General features: G+C 37.8%; 2 protein-coding genes across 3 annotated transcripts in view; both read right to left on the bottom strand.

The window, feature by feature from the left end:
- The window catches only part of phlpp2 (PH domain and leucine rich repeat protein phosphatase 2), a 40,320-nt gene extending 39,841 nt beyond the window's left edge, over positions 1-479 (bottom strand). Inside the window, exon 1 of the mRNA XM_032560498.1 lies at positions 267-479. Within this exon, the coding sequence (XP_032416389.1) occupies positions 267-479 (213 nt within the window). The remainder of the gene's footprint in view (positions 1-266) is intronic.
- A 4,049-nt stretch (positions 480-4,528) lies between these two features.
- Positions 4,529-22,532, bottom strand: ap1g1 (adaptor related protein complex 1 subunit gamma 1). Of its 2 annotated transcripts, XM_032560585.1 has the most exons (24): positions 22,430-22,532; positions 16,999-17,202; positions 16,768-16,892; positions 16,366-16,507; positions 16,144-16,240; positions 14,339-14,415; positions 13,944-13,952; positions 12,477-12,572; positions 12,175-12,255; positions 11,986-12,084; positions 11,814-11,869; positions 11,599-11,712; positions 11,374-11,514; positions 11,008-11,062; positions 10,799-10,921; positions 10,586-10,675; positions 10,379-10,503; positions 9,488-9,592; positions 8,835-8,976; positions 8,491-8,617; positions 8,081-8,185; positions 7,762-7,922; positions 6,865-6,963; positions 4,529-6,746 (listed from the first exon to the last, which is right to left on the bottom strand). In XM_032560585.1, the coding sequence occupies exons 2-24, from the start codon at positions 17,197-17,199 to the stop codon at positions 6,645-6,647; spliced, it is 2,472 nt and encodes an 823-aa protein (XP_032416476.1). In that variant the 5' UTR covers positions 17,200-17,202; positions 22,430-22,532; the 3' UTR covers positions 4,529-6,644. The 2 variants fall into 2 exon arrangements, with proteins under 2 accessions (XP_032416476.1, XP_032416478.1); XM_032560587.1 differs by lacking the exon at positions 13,944-13,952.
- Between the last annotated feature and the right edge of the window lie 610 nt (positions 22,533-23,142).

The raw sequence follows: 23,142 nt of genomic DNA, 5'->3' as shown, positions 1-23,142 counted from the left end.
AACACATCTTAAACACCCCAGCGTGTTTGTGAGGTTTGTTGGTATTAATTGGATTTTGATGCGCTCCTCCCTGAATGACAGCCATCACTTATAATAACAGGCGTTACATAACATTGCAAGGATGCGTTTGAAATCATGCACTTTGCCCTGTTCAGTGATCCGCTGCAGCGGACTATGAGGCAAATCCTTCCCCGTCACCAGCGCTCTGTGCTGCCGGATTCACCCCAGTGTATCACCGGGACACAAACCCTCCCGTTATGACCTGCCTTCAGCACTCGGATTCCGGTTGCAGAGTGAGCTCCGGGACCGCTGCGGCTGCCGCGACCCGCAGTCCGGCTCAGCCCCGCCTGATGGACCACCGTGTCCGGCTGCCTGTCAATACAAGCCCCGTTGTCTCCGGCATCGCCTCCCTTCTTGATGTCGGCTCGGATGTTGATCGCAGGGACCGCTGTGTTGTTATCCTCCTCCTCCATCGCCATGTATGTCCCCCCCTGGTAGCAGCCTCAAAAGGCAGGAGCGCCCCCGGAACACGGCTGGTAAATTCCCACAGAGAGAGGAAAATTCATCCTGTGTCGGCGCTGCGACGCCATATCCCGACTAATCTGACCGCTGTCACACAGGCCTGCCTGCCTGCCTGCCGGGGAGCTGATCAATAAACATTACAGGGGCGGGTTCAGGCATTTCCTTTAACTCTCACTGGTACTGTCAGAGGGGAGAGGCTTCAAGTGAATAATAATGAGTTGTACCACTCCAAAAAAAAAAAAAAAAAAAAAAGGTTCAAGTGGAGGTACAGTTTAAGATCTGACTGTATTTAGGCAACAATTAACTTAAATGCAAAACATTATTTTAAAGCAGAGGATGCCAACTTCCTATTGCACATGTATAAAACCAATAGTGAACTTCTTTTGGACTCAGGTTACATCTAAGTTATTTTTTCTCATCTGATGCTTGTGTGTCTTCCTGTTCTCATGCTGTCCTGCTGTAGTAGTTTAGTTGTCATAGCACGCATTCCTCAGGGTAAAAATAACAGCATGTCAACCACAAAACCTGACGACAAACAAAAACAAATCAAGTGAAACAAACATGCTGTACTGGAGAAGTGGTAACTTAGATTTGTACCGTGCTTTGTAAAATGATTCATGTGATACGCAATCACTGAGAAGTTTATAAAAATATGAACAGTTTTCAATTTTTTATGAATAGAAATGTGAAAATTATGGAGTGCATTTGTGCTCAGCCCTCCTGCTGAATGGACATTTTGCAGAGCTAACTTTGTAAATCATTAGCGGTATGTCTTTGGCCATTATTTTTCCAAAACTTTGCCCAAACTCAGACTGAAAGGCAAGTTATTAGACTTTGGTGCATTATATCATATTTTAAGCACTATTGAGAAACTACCCAGATTACACTTTTAGAAGTTTACTAAATGTTAAAAAAGTAAGTTATTTCATTTTTATTTAGACGTAAGAATATGTCACATCCTGTTAAATGATTGGAAAGGTGGAACAAATGAATGTACAAGTACATTAGCGATCAATACTTAATTACTGATTTATTCTGGATTTTCAAATCAATAAAAAAAACAAACACCAATTTCAGACTCTACCTCTGAGGAAAAGTTACTCATCATTTTACTGATCAATGATAATAGTAGAGAAAATGTGCATTCAAACGGGAATCCTAACTATAATAAGTGTTTTCTGTCAATTATACAACATTTTATACATTTCAATTGCTCATTATGATTTCTCCATCTAATAACTTCAAATTTAAATGTGCTTTCAGTTCTGATTCATCATCTGCCTGAAAAACTAAACGTGTTCATGGATCCTATGTTGTGGCCTGGCTTGTCTTAGATGACAGATTCCTGCTGTAGTCATGGTTTGCTGGAGGACATCCCTCCCCGCTCACGTCTCTTCCTCATGACCGCATATGCTATTTTCACTAAAATAAACTCCTTCCATTTGGTGAAGACAGATGGCCGCCCGTCCTCAGTCTGGTTCTGCTGGAGTTCTCCGCTCCACTGTTGCAGTTGGGGATCCCCTCGGTAAGACGCCTTTCGATGTTTAACAATACTGTGTTGTTCAGAAACGGATTTGGGCTGAACCCAACGTATCTGAGAAGTTTGTGTACACCATTTGTGGTATTTTTTTGCAAGTCTAGAAACTCTTTGAAATCACAGTACATTTTTTAAGATCTACTGACTTCCTCACCCAGAAAAAAATAGGGTTTTAAGCAGGCTTTAAAACTGGATAGTAATCTCAAATGGCAGCCAAATTAACACAAGACTGAAACAAAACCAACCTTTTTCTATGTTCTTCTCAAACTCCAGATATAGATCGGGTAAGCAGAGAAGATTGGTTCTCAGTGGGGAATCAGTGATATTGTCCCCCCCCCTAATGTGGGACTTTTTAAATCTCGTTCTTTAAATTGCATTTAAAGGTGAAGATTTAATCCATTTGCTTCAAGGCTCATCAACCTTTAAACAGGGGTGACAATAAGCACAGATGACATTGTGCATGTAAAAATCAGTGATTCAAATTTGTAAAATCCAAATGTTTTCAGTAGAACTTCCTATTCTAGCAAATTGAGTTGAATGAACACTTAAGTAGAAACAAAAGCAACTGATTAATACACTTCATTCAGGAAAAGAAAAACCACAAATGGTACAAACTTTTTTTTTGGTTGAGGTTAAAAACCCAACTTTTGTTTAGCGGAGCAGACACACGGCACAAATTTCCATACTTCAACTTGATTTTTATTTCACTTTTTTATTCGCTTGATCATCATCTCCAACCCAAAGACAAGAATACACAGCATAAATTGAAAATAATCCATTTAATAGTTTACAACTTCTCATCGTTAAAGATCATTTCATATTTTCAGTCTGACATTCACACTCCTTGAAGCCATGGAACTGGAAAACAGTGAATCTCACGCCACTCCCCTCCTCTCCAACAAAAACACAAAATTTAAATCTGATTCGTTTTTAGATGTTTTCGGGCTGGGCGGGTCGTTGGGATGAGGGAAGGGGGTCACAGGTCATGTTTTCAGAGCAAAGTGAAATCAGTTTTTTTCCCCCTCTTTTTAAAAATAAATGGAAAAGGACCATGATGTGCATTTAGATGCTCTTTCAAGCCCTTTACAAAACGACTTCATCCCAGCAAAGGAAGGAACAAAAAAAAAAAAAAAAAAAAACACACAAGGGATTCAGTTGATGATTTGCATTTTCTTTGCCCCCAAAGTGAAACAAAACAACAAAAAATAAAACAGTAACCAGGTTGTAAGCTCATGATGAATGATTTCTAATTGCACATTCGTGCTGCCCCTCGATGGGAGCGTGACAGATTTGAACATTTAAACTTTTCTTGCATTTGCAAAAGAGGTTTCACGTCAAGAGTAGGAACGACCTTATTTACAGTTCTTCACATGCAGCTTAGAAGCTGAGAGTTGAAATTGCAGCCAAAATAATTACGTCCTATGCAGATAAAAGACAGATGGCACACCGTTGGGCTCTCTCAAAGATGATTTTCTTCACACAAACCCACACAGATCTGACCACACCACTGGCAGGAGCTCGTTTCCTTCCTCCTCAGTTATAGTGTCCAAAGCTTTAATGTTGGGCTCACTTCCATTTGTAAAATGTTAACAGCTTCATAGAAAGAACTAATCAGGCGTGATTAACATACAGTTTGAATAACACTACACACACACACACACACACACGCACACACACCCCCCCACACACACACAAAAACACATTCAGGAATAGGTGTATGAAACGTCCTCTCACCCTGCCAGCCTTCCATTTTGCACAGCTCCCCCTTGTGTTCACTACCTTGTAGCACATGCTTCATCTGGTTTGCCTCCATTAAACAGAAGCAGATTAAATAAAACCTAAAAAAAAAAAAAAAAAAAAGCTCTAAAAGAAATTGAACATTGTATTGATTGATTTACATAACAAAAACGTTGAGCTTTCACATGGATTTTACAGCATCATTTTGGATTGTAAAGGGCAGTCAAACCATGCAGGTTAAAAGCAAACCAATTGACCATAAAGAGAACTTTAAAAAATAAAAAAGGGGGAGAAAAAAATGCAGGCATGGCAGTAGTAGTGTCCTTGCTTTTGGATGGTGCAAGAGAGAGAGAGAGAGAGAACACACCAAAACTAAAATGGGCTTCACAAAAACAAAAGGTAGGTTGAAGAGAAGATCAAGAGAGCATGTAAGGCCGAATGAAAGATGCGTCTCGGCAAGGGAGCCGCTCCGCAAGAGGCCGTGGATGCGTGAGGTGTTCGAGGGGCGAGGGAGCAGAACTCAAGTTGCTGCTCCTCAGTAGTACAGTGCATCATTCAGAGGGTGTGTGTGTGTGTGTTAAAGCCACATTAGAAACCCACCATCCAGACACCAAACCCGACGACGCCAGGGCGTGACGTCCAATCAGGACTCAACGGGAAATCAAATGAAGCTCCATTGCATCCTTTTAAGATTACTTTTGTACATATATGTATACAATTATACTTTCCAACTAATCTTTTATGTGGATTTTATTTAATCTGATCAGCGTTTTTGTTTTACAACTATATACAATGTACAGGCAGATCATAAATCTTTTACAATGAATGAGTGATGATACATACTTGTCTCATTATAGACCGACTAAATCTATTTAGACAATGTACATTGTGAGTAGTTGGAATTTTGTTTAGAAAATGATATCTAAAAAAAGGATGAAAGATAGTACAGTAGACAAACATTTGTAAAAGCCCTCAGTATGTACAGAAAAAAAGCCAATATAGCATTCATCAACAAACAGAAGAAAAACGTTCAGCAGAAAAAAGATTTCTCCATATACACATATCATGAGCTCAAAAATATTTCCAAAGCTAATAGTAGATCTCTGATTTGGTCACAGAAGTTAAAAGATAGTGAAGCATAGTGAGAGGAGTTATATCGGCGGATCATAGTGAGGCTGTGAGTTCAGTAATGAGATGCACAGACTACTGTTAGTTTTCTTCATGCAGACACTCCCCCTCTGTTGCATTTGGTGACTAAACAAAAGCTGCCGATGTCCTGCCACTAAAGTTAACAGAAAGAAAACAGTGTGAGGTATTAAGGTTCCTATCCCCGATGACGGTATGCTTCTGACGAGAGTGAAGGCGGCTTCAAAAAAAAGTTACGTTAGCTCTGACTAATAATTCAGTCTCTGTTGCTTGATGGATTTTGGGGAGGATTTGAAAAATAACCCGACGCCAGCTTGTCAACGTTTACACACATTAGCTGCCATTAACTTTGTTTTAATTATAGGATTTAAATATGATCGACTCTCGTTTTTATTAGAAATCTGAGAAAATCAAGATATAATTTGAAATATTTTACTATAATTTACAAATTCCTGGACTAAAATTGTTGCTCAGGTTAGTGGTATTTTAGTTGAAATCCATCAAGAGCGACAGACGACGCTCACTTTATTTTATTTTAACTCAGCTAAGTCAGAAAGGCACATCACTTTGATATCAGGCATAATTACTGCAGAAACAAAACAAACTCTCACAAAATCAGTGCCGATAAGAGGAGCATCCCCGACAAAATAAAAATAAAAAATAAAAACTTGGAAAGAAGAATTAAGAGAGGGGAAAGAAAAGCATTCAGTGCAAGTTACTACATTCATGACAAGCTTCATTTACATGTGTGAGCATGGTGACCAAGTTCAATCAGGTTAAACAAATCAGAAATAGAAGTCAAAATGCAATCCTGGCTGATGACACAGATGCAGGAAAAGTTTAAAATGCAGATCTCTCTCTCACACAAACGCAACTTGTTTTCAGGTAAGTTTCAGAGCGATAACGTATTCACTGCAGTACATCAAACTTGCTGTTTTGTACAGATCTACAAGCTGTCGATTCCCTACAGATGAGGTGTTGGATGAGGGGAAATGTTCTGAACCCAGAAACAGAGTTGGATGAAGTGGCCTACAAACAGAATCAGAAAATCCCCCCTCGGAGCTTAAAGTCCAGATGTGATTGTGACCCCAGCACACATGCATTTAGCAAATTAATGTAATTCAGAATGAATACAACTCTGAAGTTATATTGTTGACAGTGTGGAGAAAGAAAAAGTTTACAAAGTTTTTTCTGCTGCCATCATAGGGATGATGGTTTGTGAAAGCAAAGCCAATCCTACCGATCAAGGGAGCAAATGCCTCAAACTGCATTTTAGGATTAAAAAAAAAAAAAAGAAAGAGCCCAAAGGGGGCAACACTTTTTCAGAGGTAAAGTGTGCCACAGTGGACGGTGCGCATGAATCCTTCTGGGTGTGGTGACAGAGGGGTGTGAGAAAAATACATCAGCATACTAAGAGATCAATTAAGAGCGAAAAGAGAAAGTTCAATGATTGATATGTTTTTTCCCCAATTCCTCTTGTAATGCCAACAGGGTCTTCATAACATCTGCTCTATCCTCCTGTGGTTGATGCTCTGCTGCTTCCCATGCAACTCGAGGGCAGCGATCTGCAGTGATGTCACAGGGCGGTCCATTGGAAGAAAAGGTGGGAGGCAAACGTGTGGGAGAAGGGGAAAAAAAAAAAAAAAAAAAGGTTTTCATAGTTCCCTTGGTGGGGCTTTTTGGAGGCAGCAGGAGCCGGTCATCACTGCCACGACTGCGGTGGGAAGTTATTAACCTCTGCCAGGTCCTGCACGGCCGAGCCTTTGTGGGTGTAGGTTAGTTTGATCCTCATTCGTAGTTGTTGCTGAAATTTTAAGGTTTTGATTGTAAAAACAGAAATCTTTGTAAAATCATGGAAGTTGTATATATGGATGTGTTGCTATGAAACTAAAAGCTAAAGAGATATTTGAAAAGAAACTCACCTTCTGTGGGTTGAGAACTCTGATGACCTGTGTTACAGTTCCCTGGTTGAGAGCTGGGACGACGTTACTGCTGGGGGAAAGGAGCTGCAGCTGGAATGTCTGATGAAAACAACAACTTCAGATGAAACAATAATGCACGTGGAAAAATATGCTCTCTTCAGCACTTTAAAATGACGAGTTTAGCTAATCAGGTGTTTCCAATAGATGGATGTCGAGGTCAAATGACTGATACATTTTAAAAATTGCTGCAAAATTTAGAGCAATGAGGAGCATTTACTGTATGTTCTACAGAACCCCAACAATCTCCTCATCATTTAAAAAAATATATAAATATTAGCAAAAACAGAAAAAAAAAAGTTTGGGATATGATAAGACCCAAGGTAAAAGTCCAATACTTGTAATACCAACACTAATAATTCATCAACATCCAATTCTTTTAGTTAAAACATAATTTTTATTAATTTATTTTTTGCTTTTTTGTTAACCTTCTCAGCAGTCACAACTGCTTTCCTTCACTGCTGACTGGATGTGTGTGGGGGTGTGTGTGTGCGTGTCTCAGAGTTTTGCAAATGCAAGCTATGCTCATGTCCACTCATTGGTCAGCTTTGTCCAACCCGTATTTACATGCAGAATATTCAGACATTGTTTTTAAACACACAAAAAATTTGTTTTTTAGTTTTGCTATGCTGTTTATAAGACTTTTCATTATTTTGTATGTCATAGATGTAACAGCCGAACACTTAGAATTTGTCATGAATCTTAATTTTCAGTCAAATTTGGGATTTTAAAATATAAATTTGTGTAAAATAGCTTGTTATCTTTGTAGAAAAATTTAATATTTAAAAAAAAAAGAAAACAGTAAATGAGTGAGAGGTCAGTCTGTTGTTGTTTGATTACCTTTGGTACTGCAGCCTGAAAAACAAAGTCGGTCATTTCAGCCTCTGTTGAGTTGGTGGCGTGGATGGTGATGACTGCGATGTTTGGGTTGGGGTTAGCTCTCTCAAATGTGAAGTCTATTTTTAGACCATTCTTGTTGTATGCAGTCATGGAAGGAATACCTAAGCAGGAGATTCATGGAAATTATTTTAAAATAAGATCAGAGTTGCCAATGCAATAAAATCTCACCACAAAATGCCAACTAAAGCCTCATAATAACCAGATTTCTTTAAAAAAAACTGTAGCATATTTATAGCTTAAAAAAGGAACACACTCCTACCTGCAGCTGCGATGTCATTGAACAGGGGTTGTGAAGTGAGCCCGTCCAGCAGGAAAGGTGGCTGGGAAGTGGGCACTGAGGGAGCGGGTGCAGGCGCCGGACCACCTGAGAAAGTAACAAAGTCAAATATGGTTTTCTAGATGTTTTAGAAAATATTCTTTTATAGATAAAAGTCTTTTTTTGTTTTTTAAATCAATGTCCAAGTTGACTCTTTACTTCTAAAAACGAGCCCACTACATCCGAGAGATTTGTTATACAGAGCAAAAAAGGTAATCAACAAATAAACGTGAGGTCAAGTTAGCTCCAGAAGAATCTTAAGAATAAGTTAGCACTGATAAACAAAAATTTACACCAAGTCGTTCATTTTCCTTTGAACAGATTAAGAAAGCGCTTTAAGGTGAGTGTCTTACCACTTAGTGAGAGGTCGCCCAGGAGGTCAAGCAGCTCTCCTCCAGCTGATGCAGGCTTTGTGGGAATCGTAGTCTGGATTACCGGCACCACATCATTTCCACCCAGCAGGTCTAACAAATCATTAGCCTCAGAATAAAGACAACATGGAGACTTCGTCAATACATGTAATCATTTAGTATATTAACCAATAATAACACTATGAAACGTTAGAGACGAATTAAAACAGTTTCAGTTGAAAACCTTAGTCAATAAAAAAAACCCATAAAATCAAAGGCTGTCACAGCATTGATCTAGGTGTTTAACTTGCATATTAACAATAAATATTCTTTGAAATTATTCTCACTTGGTTTGTTGGTTGGGTAACAGGCGGTGGATGTTTTGCCTCCACCGTAGATGGCTCAGTCTCTCCGTTTGTCTGTACGATTTCTGTGGGACCATTAGAGGCCGTCTTCTCCATAATAGGCATACGTTCAAGAAGAGCGGGTCTATAAAGGAATATATATCTTGCTTAATAGCATAAACAAGGTCAAGCTACCTTTGTCTTCTTTAATTTGTGTTTTTCAACTGGCTGGAATGGTTTCACATCAGATTTCAACACTTTCCTGCAGTATGTCGTAAGCTTCATAATTATTAGTAACAACATGTATATGAGACTATTGTTAAAATATTCATTTTCAAGGCAAACATTTTAAAATTTTGACTTATCAGTGATAACGGAAAAGGTAGTGCACATGATATAAAAAATATTTTGATTATATTTTCCTGAACATATCATTTTTAACCAAAGCTATAAATCCCAAAGCAAACGAATGATTGCTTTGTGATGCTAATTTCAGACATAACATAATTTAATACCTACCTAGTATAAAAAATATACAAGTATTTAAAATTTTATAGCCTTAAATTGAAATGAATAAATCAAAATCTCTAAATCTTCAGAAACCTTGAATATGGATGTTCTACTTTTTTATTTTGTTAAACATTAGGAAGCTTCACCTCATGTGGTCGTATTTCTTGAAAAGTGCGTTGTACTCCACGGCTCTCTGCTGAAGCTCCACATCAATGCTACTCCCGTATATTGAAACCACCTTTTTGATTCGGCTAAAAACACAAAGAGAATTTTAAAAAATGATTAAAATGTCACATAGAAGAAAGCAGACACCTGTTATAAAGAGATAAGTAAAGCCAAATTATAGCCAAAGCTTAAAGTGCTACTTAATCATTAATTAACTATGACTCCAAATATGAGCAAAACAGGACAAGATACACAAAAAATGGCTTGCCATCATTTGTGGTATAAACTATGGAAGAGGATTAGGACCAAAATAAAAAAAAAAAGAGAATTCTGACTTTAACCTTAACCAAACTCATTTTCAGCAGATTGTATTTTTTTTCCAAATAAAATTTAACATCTTCTCAAGAATGAAATGTTCATACCTTAATATATTTACCAGAGCCAAGTTACTAAAACAAGAATAAGCAGAAAGCTCCAATTTTAGTCTGGAAAATTATTTTTGTTTAAGTAACCTACAGCAATCTGGCCGCAACTTTGTTCATGTGTTATTCGTTATTATTATTTTTTACAATGATCTAAAATCAAGATTATCAAAAAAGCTCCTTAAAAGTTGTACTGGATTTGGCTTCACTTATACAGCTAATCTCGAACATCTGTTTGACAAAATAAATCATGTGAAACAAAGCCGCCTGTCCCTGTGCAACGCTGAGTCATGGTTGACTCCATCCACCGAGGCTAATAGTAAATATTTTTAGATGATGCATAATCTTACAATATGAAAGCTGAATGTAATAAAATATCAAAACTGTTGCAGAAAAACTGATACTGTCAGGAAAATAAATGCAGAACAAAGGAGGGAAAAATTCACACACTTCACGCTGCTGAAACGAGTCGACAGCTTCATGATGGCGGTGAGGGAATAGCCGCGGGTCACAGGCGTGGACAGATTGGACACCAGAAGACCTTCCAATACATCCAGAACTTCATCCTCAGTCACCTGAGGAAACCAAAACGTTCACCGGTGTAGTCACGCAATCAATATTCTGTTTCATGTCTAGGAAGGATTTCTCTAAAAATACCTGGATGGGCTCCTCTTCCTCACACTGCCCTGACACCAGGAGGTCTCCATATTCTCCTATGCACCATGACGCAACCTGCACAAGAGGTTGCTGGAAGACAGACAGAAAATGCCACAAAGTTTATTGTAGATACTTGACATGGTTTGAAATGTAAAATATCAATTACATTCACAGCTTACGCTTAGTCATAGACCAAACAAGAGCTTCACTGACCTGTGAAATGTCGTCCAGCAGTGCTTTGTAAAGTCTCTGAACTGTATACGCGTGCATCTCCACAGAGTTTGTGATGAGCTGGATCAGGTTGGGAACAGAGTCGTCTCGCACGTAGCTCCCTGCCTAAAACGGTGACGCAAAGACAAACTCAAACTAGACTGCTAGTAGCCATTACTTTAGGGATTGGAAAGTTTCTGTAGCATACGCACCGTTGTGAGTACTCTCATAATGGTGTCTATGTGCCATCTTTTCGAAGGAGCATATCTGTGAAACAAAAGAATGAAAAGATTTGTCAAATAAATGGAAAACGTTATCCAACACTGCGGATACAGGAAGACAAATGCTGTCAGAAAACAAATGGTATCAGCAAAATCTGTCAGACGATGGATCACTCATTTTATCATCATACAGCATTCCATATTTCTAGAAAGTGGAAACTTCACAGATGGGAGTAACATATAGTGACTTCATTCTGTAATGCTTACAAGAAAAAGCCTGAAATGACCAAGCCCAGGAGGGAGTGAGACATTAAAATTATTCTAAAGTATCTGTGCATGGAGAATGTTTGGCCTTACTTCTCAGCAGCTAGAAACACTCCTGATGCACAGTCTGCCTTGAATTCTGGGTCACAGGAGTCCAGAAAGTAGAGCAGCTCCTTCATCATGCCTCTGATGTTGTTGCCGTTCACGAGGGCAAAACTCAGCTCCATCGCACGTCTACACCATAACAGAGCATCTCGTCAAAAACAAGTACATGAGACATGGAAAAGAAGTTGAAGAAATACGAGATGTGCGCGTGACCTCTTAATGGAGACATCCAGATCTTTTAAACAATCCACAATGGTGCTCCGATGCCTCTGCACCGCATTGTGGTCTGTTTGTACCGTCTTTAGTAGAGATGTCAATGCCACATATCTGGAATGAGGAGTTTTTAATTAAGTAGAATAACTGGGATTTAATTGCATCTCTATTTAATCCACTCATAAAAGATCAAGATTGATAAATGAAGTAATTACCTTATATTTTTGTCATTGTTAAGAAGGAAGCGACCTAGTATGTTAATGGCCAAAACCTGAAAGAAAGAAAAAACAACAAGTATTTAGAAAAGCAAAATCAGAAAGAACTAAAGGAATACTAGAGGTTTGCCTTAAAGCAAAAATAAACAAAAAATTTTTAAAAATCCCTCACCCTCAGTCCACTTTCAGACTTGATGTCCATTATGGTCAGTACAGTCTCATACAGGATTGCATTACCTACATTTTTACTCGTCTCTGTGTTTGTTGCAACCTGCAAAACCATCATTGGTGAGCTACACTTAAGCAACGCGCCTTTAAAATTACTAAATATATCAATGCATTTAATACTTTTCATTCTAACCTGTGCGAGAATGTCATTCATTGCTTCACTGGAGTCATCATCATTCTTGCCTAAAATTCTCAGTAGTCTCAATATCCGCACCTAAGGAAAAAATCACATCCTGCAATAACAGTAATTCACTTCTCTGAGCTTGATAACTACATGTTATAACCATTTTAGATCTTAGCGGCTTATTCTATTAAAACAAACGGTCTTTGCTGTGTATAAATTATATACAGAAGTGCTGAAAACTCATTTCTATTTACATGTTCATACCAACATAAAAGTTGAGTCAAATTGCGGTTTTAAAAATGAAGACTTACCTGCAGGAAAGGGTCGCTTATGCCCGACACATCATGTTCAGGAGAATATCCAGACATTATTAGGTTCTTGAGGATCCTCACCAACTGTGGAACCAGCTATAAAAAACAAATACCAACAACAGAAGAAATAAAAAGAGGAGAGATCACAATATTATGCACAGATCCCAGACCTACACCTGAACAATGTTTATAAACTAACTTATTAATAATAAAGTGACAAATATTTAAATGTAGGGAGTGAAACAGTGTTGGTGTTTCTGTTAACTATGGTGAAGAAAATGTATTAAAACATTTGGGGAAAAATCTAAATTGTAGGTGTGTGAAATTAAAAGGAACTGGTCGTTTCAAAGTGAGTAGCCTCTTAGAAAACCAAAATATTTAAAATAATTATCTAAACTCTCAGTATTCTTGAAGGAGATGTAATGTTGAGATTATAGAAATTAATATCTAGCAGCAGAATATCTTGCTGAGTCACTTTAGTTTGATCGCATAACAGAAAACGGATCCATACTGTCCATACAACCATAATCAATGGGGGGGAAATGCAAGATTTCATAATATAAAATGCATCTAATTTAATTATAAGGGAGATTTTCACTTTTAATGATTATTTAATTCCGGGATTTAATACAAATACCCAACTAGATAGAAAGATCTGCTAATATTCAATAAGAAAATGCATGGATACAAAATGGAAGTAGGTTGGAAGAAAAATGGCAAGGAATGGCTACAAATTGTCTAAGAAGCAAAATATCAAATTTAGGCTCAAGTATTTGACTATTAAAAAGGAAAAAGTTAGCTTTTTACACTTTAAGAAATGTGCAAAAACTACTTATTAAACATTGGAAAACAAATGAAAAGTAGCTTTCTGTGTTAGTAATTTCTAAAACATTTGTGCTGGAGCAGTTTGGCATCAGAAAAACAAATCAGATAAAATGATATTTCAGGTCATTGTAGTCTTAAACCAAAAAGAAAGAAACACATAAGCCTTTTAGATTCAATACCAGACGAGGCTTATAGAATGTAAATAAAAATGTTGCTCATATCCGACAAGAACACTTTACTATATGGCCAGATATAAAATTACATTCCATTAATATGTCTGCATACAGGGCTAATGCAACTATTATTATATATAAAAAATGTTTCAGTCTTGTCTCTAGTGCGACTTGTGGCTATCAACCATAAACCACCAATTGTGCCAATTTCTCTTAAGATTGTGATTAAACGAGTTGCACATTAAAAATAGTGGGAAATGTTTCCGACGAATGGATCAAAAACAGTTTTGTATAATATTTAAAAACACTGACATAATAATGACCACTGTACAATATAAAGAAACCAAAATTCTAACTGAAAACAAGACATGACATTACTGAACACAAATCTGGGTACGTGTGAGGTGACCGTGAGGAGTGATTACTATTAACAGCATGCACCAGCTATGAGATCAGAATGTACTCTTACCTTCTCATTCTAACACAATGCAGGAATTGTAACAAAGACAAATGACAGAAAAAATATGAAGTAGATGTTAGGGAGGGGAAACTGGAAAATCATTCACTTTCAGAGAGCTTCAGATAATGTTCAGAATATGAGCATGAGACGCGGTGGCCTAGTTTGTAACACTCTTATAGGAGAGGAATAGCAGCAGTCGAGAAACAACAGGGGGGAAAGACAGTGGGAGGAGATTAAAGATTATTTGAAACTAGGAGAAGACCCGTATTATAATCTGGTTTAACATATCTGCTGATCTAAGTCCTAAAAAATAAAATGTGCAACTGAAGGAGAATGAAATGTGACATGAGTTTCAGACAAATGTGCCAATAGTTGCATGACTTTTTTGTGCGTTCAGTCCGTACCTTTCTGAAGTGGGCCAGCATATCAGGACTTCTTTCACACATCTCAGTAAGGAGGACGACAGATGTATGCAGAACACCTGAGAGGACAGAAGGGGCAGGTGATTTTCATTTACATGTAAATCTACAAATTGCTCATTAACATTTGTGATTAAAATGCATTTACTGCAGTGAGGCACCAGTTATAATCACTTTCATTGTCCTAACTAGCTTTATTGGCTGCGCCTGTGAAAGTCTGTCTCTGTCATTTTACACTGCAGCACAAAGAGCAACGTAATATTGCTGTAATTCACAAGGTCACTCACTGCATCTCTGAATTTACAAGGCAAAATAATTCCTCCACAGCAGTAAGTGTCAACGACGGCCACCAAACAGTAGAAGGTCGCCACTCTGCTACTATTTACATACATCGGAAAGAATAAAAAACACTAACCAATATTCAAGAGATGTTAACCTTGCAGCATTTCCTTCTCCAGCACTGCTGGAAATACTAATTAATACCTGCCTTTATGACCACTGTATCACTCTCCTGACTTAAACCTCACAGAAAACCGATGGAGGACCTTCAAGACGACTTGAAACTGAGCAGACGAGTTAAAACCTGTGATTTTAACTTGTGTTCCTTACCTCCTCTGCAGAGCCACTGGCTGAAAATATACTGTACAATACAAGGAACCTATATGTATTATGTAATACTCCAACTTCTCAGAAACTGCATTAAATTTTTATTATCTGCAAGGCATAATCATCAAAACTATCAGCAATGAACAAGCGAATAAATTTCACCCAGCATGCAACAAATCTATACAGGGGTTTCACTTTAACTGAGTTACTGAAATATATTTTGCAATGTTACTGTAATTTATGAGGATAAGAGCAGAAGACTTGATCCATTAAATTACATTTCTATGATCATCTCATTTAAGGGACAGTTGTAAACAAATAATGTGGTACATATTAGAGTTTAAACAATTAATCAGGTTTCAAGAGTAATTCAAATTTCAGACGTAGAAAGTTCGTGGTTCCCTGCTTGGCTTAATCAGCAGGATGCTGATGGTTTAAATATTACTGCTGCACAAGTTACTAACATCACAATTTGAGCCAAAGATACAGTTCCAATATACCAATTAGAAAAATTTGATTTGGGACCAGGAGAATTTCAAATAAAAGACCAAATTAGCTAAACACGACATCAGTGATTCAGAATTCAAGCAGAAATTCAGAATCCTTTGCGTCCAGCCCACAGAACAGAACCAACACAAGGTAATGCTTTGCGTAAACATCAGTGCTAAATGGCATGGCTTCTTCAAGTGTGGGCAGCGCCGCTTGGCTCAATACAGACGTATCTTTCAACGCAGCTGCCTTCAGTTCAGCTCCCCTCCCTGGGGCATTTACTGCACACCTTCCCCTCCTGTCAACTTACTAATGCCACAAAATCTTCATTAGAGAACCTGTGGCCATTTAAAAACAGCTCTTCAAAGGGCCAGGAGTAAACAACTGCAGCAATAATTAAATGCTCCACTGTCATATTTTATGGTCATTTCATCAAAAAGAAAACTGTCCAACAGAGACATTGTAGTATTTATCTTATAATTTGCCCTGTGCTCCATACAATGAGCTGCACACAAACCTAAGTGTTTGGCAGGTCAATAGTTCCAATGTCCTCTGCAAAGGTGGCGACAAGAAGTTAGTTGCACTCAACGTGGCACTGTGAGTCGAAGGAAACTGGACGGATTCTGCATTTCTGTGGGACAACCCTGTTTCCCAGGTGGCCGTCAACTGGCCCCTGACGTTCAGTTTCCACTTACCGTGGTTCTTCTCACTCAGCAGGTTTTTTGTGGCTGGAAGAAACATTTCCATGAGCTCTGGGACCTTCCTGATGACATGGACTGCACACAATGCTGCCTGTTAAAGATTGAAATAAGAGATGGTTGAACATTGTTTCTTATTTTATTTCACCTTTACGTTTCATCTCCAAACCTCTAATTTTCAAATATAAAAGAACAAAAATCAAACAAAGTGAAGCTTACCTTTTTCCTCAAGTATGAGTTGGATGTTTTAAGCAGCTTCTCTACCTCCCCCGCCAGGTCACGACACATTTCTGAGGACCCCATGCAGCCTAAAGTGCACAAAGCCAGGCCTTGGACGTACTGTGTGCTGTGATTCAAATCACTGGTGTGGAAGAAATGAGTCACATAAGCCATGGAAACACAGCAGAATAAAATGGAACCATTCTAAATATTGTAATACAGACAGCCACATGATTTTAGAGCACATTAGGAAGACTATGATTTAGCCAGGAAGAAGCAAAATCTCTGCAACAGAGAATGTTGATGATGTTGTTTCATGTTTCAGTAGTAAACAACTCAAGATCTGAGTTTTTATCTAAATCACCACTTCACACAGCTGTGTGTAGTTTGAGTTTCACTTACTTTTTAATGCAATTTGTCATTAGTAAATGAACGTCCTGTCTCTCGTCCAGAAGAAGCATAGCTCCCAAATAACCTATCCGTTTGTCAGTGAACTTTTGGGATGCAATCAGCTTCAGACACTCCAGCTAGAAACAAGACAAAGAGTCACAATACACTCAGGTTAATATCTCTGAAACATCATGTTCACTGGAAATCAAACGAGATTTAATCCTATTAGTCAGACACACATACCTGCCCAAAGTGGGCTGGGTAGCCCAACATGTGCATATAAAGTAACTTTGCCACATTTCTGCAACGGTATGTGTTGTCTTCCTCTCTGAAAGACGAGCGGATAGCAGCACACTCTTTCTGGATCATCTCTCGCTCCTCTGCCTGGGTCCGTGCCGTCCGGATGGTCCGGATCAGCTCCCGCAGTCTGATCGGAGCTGGCATTCTCTGGAAAACACAGAAGATTGAAAAGGGTGTTACCTACAGACACGAGACCACATCACGCTGAAAACAGGAATCAGTCCTCTACAAATTAACAAACAGCAACCATTAATTACTGAAAACACCTAGTATATAATACATATTAAAAGTGGAGTTGCATAAACTAAGATTACTCACTAAAACTACAAAACAAAGTTGTAAAAAGTAAAAAAAATTTATACATTTTTTGGAACGAAATAATCTTCTTCGCCTGAAGTTCATTCAAAGTGAGAACAATTTTGTGTTTGGTTCAGTTTTGTTTGCATAAATTGTGTGTTGATTTTAGGACGCTGAACTCCTCAGCAGAATTAGGAGCAGAAACAGGCGAGAAGAACGAGTGAAATTTAATTCCCTCCACAGAGAAGCTTCTAGGGGCACACAAGCACAAAGCTTAAAATATTTATGAAGGCAACATGCTTTGTCGTGAAAAGAAATTTTGCACTAGATACCAAACATTAAAATTTATGAAAATAAGGTACAACAGGAAAAAAAGCAAAAAGAAAGTGTGAAAGCTGCACAATCACTTTGTTCCAAAATAAATCACTTGCGATACAAAACTCAGATATCTGTACTTTCTTTATCCAAAATCTTCTAATCAGTTCAAAGTCTGGAAGCATAGTTCTAGAGATAAATGGTAATCCTCTTCAAAATGTCAATAAAACAAAAACCAGAAGCTTTCACATCCTTGCAACACTAAAATATAAAAACGACGACTGCAGCTCGGGTCAATATGATTAACAAGCAGACCAACACCTGTAGACTCACTACAGCAGGTCTAAAGACTCACGTCACATCAAAAGCTGTGCAGAATATTAATTTATAGGAACTTTTCTGCTTCCTTCACGCTTCAGCTGGTTACAAAACTGGTGTAGTTGATGCAAAAGCAGCTGAATTTGAGCTAAACTGGAAAAAGTAAAACATAAAATGCCACCTCATGATAGAGTTGGAAACAATTTGTACATAAAGCATGTCCAGAGCTCAGTGTGCCCCTACATAACTTTAAAAGAAGGAACCGCGGGGCCTTATGTTTGAATATCAATAGCATGCTAATCATGCCTGCATACAGTCCATCACAGAACCACAGACAGAGAGCAAGATAGCAGAGGTAACAATCTTTATGGGGAAAAAAAGTCAAACAAGGAGACCAACTTCTGTATGCTGTTCTTAAAAAAGTTAAAAATAGATTTCTTTGTTTAATTTCCAACCAGAATTTTCAGTAGTGTATTATTAACCTAAAAGGATCATTACTGCAGCCCTCTAACTTGTGCATTTTGTCTTCGTTTGTCATTAAAGCCTTTTATCAGGAAGAATACAGTCACATAATGGAGGTGAAAAGTCACATGAAAGGCGCATGATTTACCTTTGGTTTCATGAAATGGAGAGGATGTTTGTTAAAAAGGAACAAGGCTTTTTCACAAACAACACAGGGCCTTTAGAAAATCACTATAAACTACCAGATGAACTTCTGACATAAAATCATTTCAGTAGTTTATTAAACAGCATGCAACATTAGGAAGGACTTTAAAACAGCCTGCCAACACTTTCAATGAAACATGAGGAGCGAATCATAAAACCAAACAGTTAAAGATGTGAGATGGTTTAGTTTATGACATATTCATGATCAGTTTTTGATTTGTCATCTTTCCCTTCAGCCTAAATCATCTCAAACAGTAATTTAGATGTTTTACAGCACATACAAGTGACACTTGGGATTGGCACTGTCTATTTTATTTCATCACAATATCCTATGGTACTTATACAATTATAGAAATTACTTAAAATTTAGTTTTTAAAAAAAAGACATTTCTTTTCAATAAAAACATCCGTCTCTGCATAATATCAGTCATGCAAACGCAATAACTGCTCTAAAAATAAAACGTACCCATCATCACATCAGTTGCATAAAGTAATTTAAACGTACCGCTCAACAGCACACAATAATTTCATTCAATCTCAATTTCAAATGTAACTGACTTCCCTGTGAAGTGAAGCGTAAAGTCCAGAAGGAATTCATCAGCAATAAAAGCCTAAAATGAAGATTTCCGTGTTATATCCAGATGAGGTTGATATTTTCAATTTCCTTAAGCAGTGAGATTTGGATAACTTTTTAACTGTGCAACCAACAGACAAACAAAAAAATGGCCTTACAACATTTTCTCACAAGTTGTGGTTTGGTCAGATCGACCTCTTCGTTATGGTATCGGCTGACAGAGAAATAAGGATCCGGACCGAGGGAGAAAGGGAACGTCCTTTGTTGAAAAAAAGTGGCGTGTTGCAGCTGCTATTCAAAGAATTCACTTTGATCAAACAGGAACAGAGAGGATGGGCAGCCAAGGCCACACTTTAATAAAGCCAGGGAGCTAGTCTGTTCTAACACCATTTAAATTACCTGAGCTGAATGGACTCAGTGTTGGGCTCAATGAATCATGATAAAGCATCTCCTGCTGTGCTTATAATCAACACAAAAGGTAAATCCAGCTACTGCTGGGAGCTGATTGAATTACAGTACCATGTTTTTGCAGAGCAAAAATATAATTTACTACAATCAACATCTATTTTTCTTCTTTTTTTGTGAAAAAACGACCCATTACTGCCATTTTCTGTAACTGTCATGTAACAGGGAGTAGAGTTCAGGGGGAAAACAACATCAGATGGACATGAAAGACAAAGGTGTTTACTTATTCCAAAAAATGTATGAGGTGGTGATCAGGGAGAATAAAAGACTTCTAGCACTTTGCACTAAGATAAAAAAATAACAAACAGAAACACCAAAGCCTACAGGTTCGTCTTCCTTAAACGCTTTCATTCATAACTTAAAAACAACTAAACCCAAATCAGCATTTTGGGTCATGTTATGAAAGATAACACACCAACACAAATTCATCAGGGACAAAGCAATCCAAAGGTCCAAATGCAAAACGCTACAATATGCATATTTATACTACAAACAAATCCGTCTTCCTGTTTGTACAGGAAGACGTACATCTGAACTAGAGACAGTTCAGATGACATTGTTTAGCATCTCGCTACCAGCAACAATTTAAAAAAATAACTCTACTCCCATTTACCACAGAGGAGTTGACTTACTGACTCACATCAAATATAAACTCAGAGATCAGGCACCACTTTATGGTTTTATATGAAATCACCAAATGCAGCTAATGAAACATCACAGGAATGTGTTGCAAAAGATGGTTCATCTTACTCATTTATTTTTCTTAGATAAAGAAGAAAACGTGATCAAGTCTTCGTGATCAGCTCAGCATGTGCAAAGTAAACAAATTCATTCATACATACAACACAAATAACAATAGAAGTGTGGTTACTGTAAGTGAACTTCTACACAGACACACAGACTTCTGCAGTACTCACAACTCTGTCATTTGTGTCAAGAGAAAAAGGACTTAATCCCATAATTGTTCACAAAAGTCATAATCAAACGGTCTTTTAAAAACAATATGTTAAAACATGTTAATGCTGAAATATATTTGCACTGGAAAAAGCTGGACGTAGCAGCAACCTGAGGAAGAAGCAGCCTCTCCTGCTCACGGAGACTACGTCTCTATTTTGCATGTTGCCATAGGGTCTGGTGTCTTTTTCTTTTGGGGATTGAGGCGTGGTTGTCTACTTTAAATCCAATTAGGCTGCTACACATCCTTTAAAGGCTACATTACCTCATCAATTAAATCACAGGCAAAAATGTTACACTAAAGTTGTAGGGAGCTTATAGAGTTAAAACACAGACAATGTGAATAGTAGGCAAAATGAAATGCTACTTTTAGGCTGCAATTTGTGTTTGTTTGTTTTTTTTTTTTTCTAATCTGAAACAGAAATGCAAACAATCAATACTCCATTGAAAGAAGTTCTTTATCTGGTTGTCCTAATTACAGCATAATCACCGGCTAATTATTTTTGCATACGAATTTGGTTGTTTTACTCGACTCTGTATACAAACGTGACATAATTTCAACATCATTTTCTACTGTAGGTTAAACCGTAGAATAAAACAATTGCTTTATGCTATGATTTACCAACACCTGTTTCAGAAAGCAACAAAACGACGCGCTTAGCTGCAACATTTCGTCTTTTCAAAAATGAATAAATTGGAATAGAAAACTAGAAAAAGGTAACTGCAAAATAGTAAAACCGGAATCCCAAATCAAAACACAAACAAGTAGCTAAATTAGGCAAACAAGTACATAAAAATGACTGTAAACGTACGTGGACGTCAAGAGGTGAGGCACTCCTGAAAAGCCCATGTACACCTGCTGAACGTCACCGTGGTTAGCTCACTTCCTACTTCCAGCTGACTTCCTCAACAATAACATACTTTGTGCAACAATTTACACCAACGAGACCACTGTGTGTGAAGTAAAAGCCTATATGATAATAGTCTATTACATCGATATGTCAACGCCAGGAAAGCCTCTCTTAAAACTTTAGTAAATCCACGTTCACGTCGTCAGCACATTAGCAAAGCTGCCGATAGCTTCCTGGATTTCCCCAAATGCAACGTTTGCTTAGGGGTGAATTATTTTACACGTCGTCAAAAAGGTATTAAAAGTCTTTCCCAAGCACATGGAACAATGTCTTAAGTTACAGAAGGAAAGCACACCTGTGAAGAAGCAGCTATCAGCGAGCTAACCCTGATATATTGGGGAACTTGAAAGGACAAGGTATCGGTTTGACATCACAACGTCACCGTGACTGAAAAAGTCTCCTTAAACTAATGTTTATATTGACAGCATTACATCAGACGAATGGAAAACAGGACCGGGGTCACTTAAGCCCCCCCTCTAATTACCGATTGATCTGAACATGATGCAGTTTAGGCCTTCTTAGCGTTAGCTAGCTCCCTGACATTTCTCTGTCAAATATAGGAGTTACCGTCGAAATTAAAAGACGACGAAGGGTTTTTCTTACTTATCAAGAGAAGAATCACTATATCCTACCATTTTAAGTTGTTACGACTTGTATGACTTAGTCAGTAGTTACACCACAGCAGTGCACATACCTAGCCCAGCAACTTAGCTGCTGACAGGCGCAACCCGGGTGCACTGAGGGCTGCGACTTCCTATGCAGCGCCTAACTGTCAGTTGACATCGCAAGTACAATCAAAAGCACTCGTATTTAAGTACAAGTAGAGACACTTCCACATATTTGTGACAATATGGTACTTTCTAAATGTACTTACGAGCCGTAATGATGCCAGAAAAGAACTGGAATCGTCTCTATTAGCAATGGAGGGAGGAACACACTAGACATGCAAAATGGTGGCTACTCTAGCCTCAGCACATCTACTGCAGGCGGAGGATTACGCTGAAAGAGGTTGGCCAAAGAAGTGCGTAGAGCAGGTGGATGTGGCATATAATCAACAGCAGTACTTCAAAGTTCCGATTTTTGCCATTTAGAATTGAATAAATGACCATTAAAACAACGTATGTATTTAAAGTTTAAAGTGACCACTTCCATAAAGCTGCAAAAATACTGAAACACTAATCAAGGCTAAAAAGTTGACTAGAGCTGCTTTTAATTAATAACCGGAACATAAATTAACTATGTTCTCCTTATTTCGCTTCGTTATAAATAAAGTGTCGCTTCATTTTTGTTTGTTGATTGTATTGTGTGTTTATCGTGTAAAACACTTTGAACTGCCTTGTTGCTGAAATGTGCTACAGAAAAAAAAAACTTAACTTGACTTTAAGAATTGATGATTGCTATAAATTTGAGATATTAAATGACTGTTTTTAATCTAAAATAACACCAGGAACATCTGGGAAAACCTTAATACAGTCAAAATTTGAGAAATCTCAAAAATCAGTCCTTTTAGGAGAAATTATTAATGATAGATAGATAGATAGATAGATAGATAGATAGATAGATAGATAGATAGATAGATAGATAGAT

Source organism: Xiphophorus hellerii, chromosome 4, assembly GCF_003331165.1.
Source record: "Xiphophorus hellerii strain 12219 chromosome 4, Xiphophorus_hellerii-4.1, whole genome shotgun sequence".
Classification (NCBI taxonomy): domain Eukaryota; kingdom Metazoa; phylum Chordata; class Actinopteri; order Cyprinodontiformes; family Poeciliidae; genus Xiphophorus; species Xiphophorus hellerii.
Note: the sequence above shows the minus strand (reverse complement) of the source record. Positions and strands in the feature narration are given on the sequence as shown.

Bases quoted from the DNA above. Each gene is read 5' to 3' on its own strand.
- ap1g1 (XM_032560585.1), bottom strand. From the start codon at position 17,199: ATGCCAGCTCCGATCAGACTGCGGGAGCTGATCCGGACCATCCGGACG. The intron at 11,515-11,598 runs GTCACGCGCACA...GTTATGGTGTAG, and splicing joins CTGGATGTCTCCATTAAGAG to ACGTGCGATGGAGCTGAGTT. The intron at 9,593-10,378 runs GTGTGTGAATTT...TTGTGTTTTTAG, and splicing joins ACTCGTTTCAGCAGCGTGAA to CCGAATCAAAAAGGTGGTTT.